At 45.4% G+C, this 2,388-nt stretch overlaps 1 protein-coding gene across 2 annotated transcripts in view; it reads left to right on the top strand.

Moving 5' to 3' along the window:
- The window catches only part of TESK2 (testis-specific kinase 2), a 147,746-nt gene that overhangs the window by 116,985 nt on the left and 28,373 nt on the right, over positions 1-2,388 (top strand). For both annotated transcript variants that reach the window (XM_019501398.1, XM_019501399.1), the window contains exon 7: positions 1,677-1,752. In XM_019501398.1, the coding sequence (XP_019356943.1) occupies positions 1,677-1,752 (76 nt within the window). The remainder of the gene's footprint in view (positions 1-1,676; positions 1,753-2,388) is intronic.

Here is a 2,388-nt window from a genome sequence, read left to right on the forward strand (position 1 = left end):
ATCCTTTGGGGTCCCTTCCAGCCCAAATGTCTATGAAATGTCAGTGCTCTTAACTCCTGCTGCTAGCAATACATTTGGCAGGAAAATCAAACGCGTTTTATTTTTCCAATGCTGACTCAGGTGCTGAAACCTCCTGCCAGCCTTGATGAAGGCATGAAAACATCCATCTTCCACATGCTAAACCCCAGGTGGACTTAGGCATTGTCAGTGCCCTTTTCTGAGACTCCCAGAAAACTGGGAATGTAGAGACAGCTTGAAATTGAGCACAAGTGTCAAAATAATGTGATGGGTCCATAATGATTACACCACTTCTATTTATTTCAGTCCAGTCTCAGTTTTCAAATTTAAATAGGTCCAGCCACATAATTTCCAGCTTGGACTGGGATGCCAGAGAAACAGAGGGATACTGCCATGGCATATAGAGCCTGTTTCCCAGTGAAGATGCCTGGTTTTCAGACGTGGTTCTTTGTGGTCAGGCTTGGGATAAGCGTGAACTGGTGCTGTACGTGTCATGCTGGTAACAGAGGCTGCAGGCTCCAGCTGTATGGCAATATTGTAGGTTATACAGACCAAACTGACAATCAGCTGTGTCCTGACTGCTTCCCTCTCTTTCCTCACTTACGTGATTCACACTAGAACTCAGTTCTTTTTGGCTTCATTTTAAAGCAACTATTTGTCAGTCACCCGTCAAGGATTTTGTTTTTACATTTAACACACGGGCCTCAGTCTAAATGTCCTTCTTTCTCACTAATGAAGGGAATGTCTGAATTTTGAAAGGCCGCATCACATTGCCAGAGATTCGACTTCCCAGGATGAGTTCCTTTCAGAACTGCCCACAGCAAAGCCTCCAAAACATGCAGCAAATCAAGGAGCAGGTCCCTTTCCTCCAGGAGAATCCAGATAGGAATAAAGACCCTCGTGAACCTGAGTCTAGGGCAGGGAAACTGCTGTGACTGTAGCCTGGAAATTGATAGGGTCCAAGGTCTCCTAGTGAAAGAGGCTACTGCTCTTAGAGCAGCACTTAGAGAAACAGAAATAATGTAAGTTAGCAAAAGTCCACTACTTTTATTCCCTACCTGGCCCTTGGACTGCCCATCACCTGCTGGGCACAGAAAGCAGAATTCAGTGTGAATGGCATGCAAACAGCCAGCACTACCTTCCTCCTGCTGAAAGCTGCTGTTGAGGCTTGGAAAGTGCCATGCTGATTTTAATTAAAAAATAAAAATAAAAGTCGGTACTTCATTCACTTCCTCACCACAAGGAAAATGTGTATGAAAATGAACTTTTCTTTCAATATTGGTTCATTCTTCTCTCAAACTGCAGCACATACACTGTGGTTACAAGGAAAGAGGGAATCAGTTGTTCTTTTTATCCTCTGGGTAAGAGGAAATCAGCCTAATTTGCAAAAATGTAGCCTCAGGTTTAATATTAGGACGAATTTTCCTATCTGGGAAAGTAGTGACACAGTGAAACAGGTGCCTTGGGTGTTGTGGGATTTCTGTCACTGGAGGTTTGTAACAACAGGTCAGACAAATGTCTGTCTGAGACACTGAGCAGGGGGATGGATTGGGTGACCTCTTGAGGGCCCTGCCAGTTTTGATCCTAAATGCCAGGCCAAGAGCATGTCATGAACAGCTTCCTTCCTCTCTTTTCTCCCCTCCTTTGCATGTATAAAGTGAGAAGCTGCCAGTGGTGGGCTCACCCTTCTGGATGGCACCTGAAGTTCTCAAAGACGAGCCTTACAATGAAAAGGTGGGTATGTCTAATGGAGCTTGATTTTGGAAGTGTCTTTCCAAGGCAGACTTTGTGATTTATCAGAGGCTTCGAAGCTTGTCCGTACCTCTAATTGAACAACATGACTGCTTCTAAATTAATTGAGATTAACGTTGGGTGCAAATTCAAAAGGCACCAGCTCTTCTTGAACAGCTCCTTGCATGCTGTCAAGAGTCAAGGTAGGTGCCTTTTTTTCCCCATTTGGTTTCATTCATGTATAAAGTGGGTGAAGCTAAACTGGAACAAAATGCTCTTATTTCAGTATAAGTGTGTTCACACATGGAGTTCCTCAGAGACAAAATTATTCCAGAAGAACTATTTCCAAATAACTCCTTATGTAGACAAACCCTAACTTGCATGGGTGTCAAACTCTCCTGTGCCCTGGAGTGGATCTGGACTGTGGAGCTCCTTGCAGATCAGATCCGGACTGCAGCATGAGGAAGTTGCAGCAGCAGTGGCAGCTCTGGCTTCAACCCGGAGCAGGTGTCAGTGGCTTCACCCCACCATGTGCCCCATCCTGGGGCCAGGGTTGATGCTGCTATGTACCCCTTGTCCTGTGCCATGGAGGCAGCTCCAGCTCCAGCAAAGGTTGTGCATTGGGTTTTGGTGGCCAGG

The sequence above is a fragment of the Gavialis gangeticus genome, unplaced genomic scaffold (assembly GCF_001723915.1).
Source record: "Gavialis gangeticus isolate Ggan-Ray unplaced genomic scaffold, GavGan_comp1, whole genome shotgun sequence".
NCBI lineage: Eukaryota > Metazoa > Chordata > Crocodylia > Gavialidae > Gavialis > Gavialis gangeticus.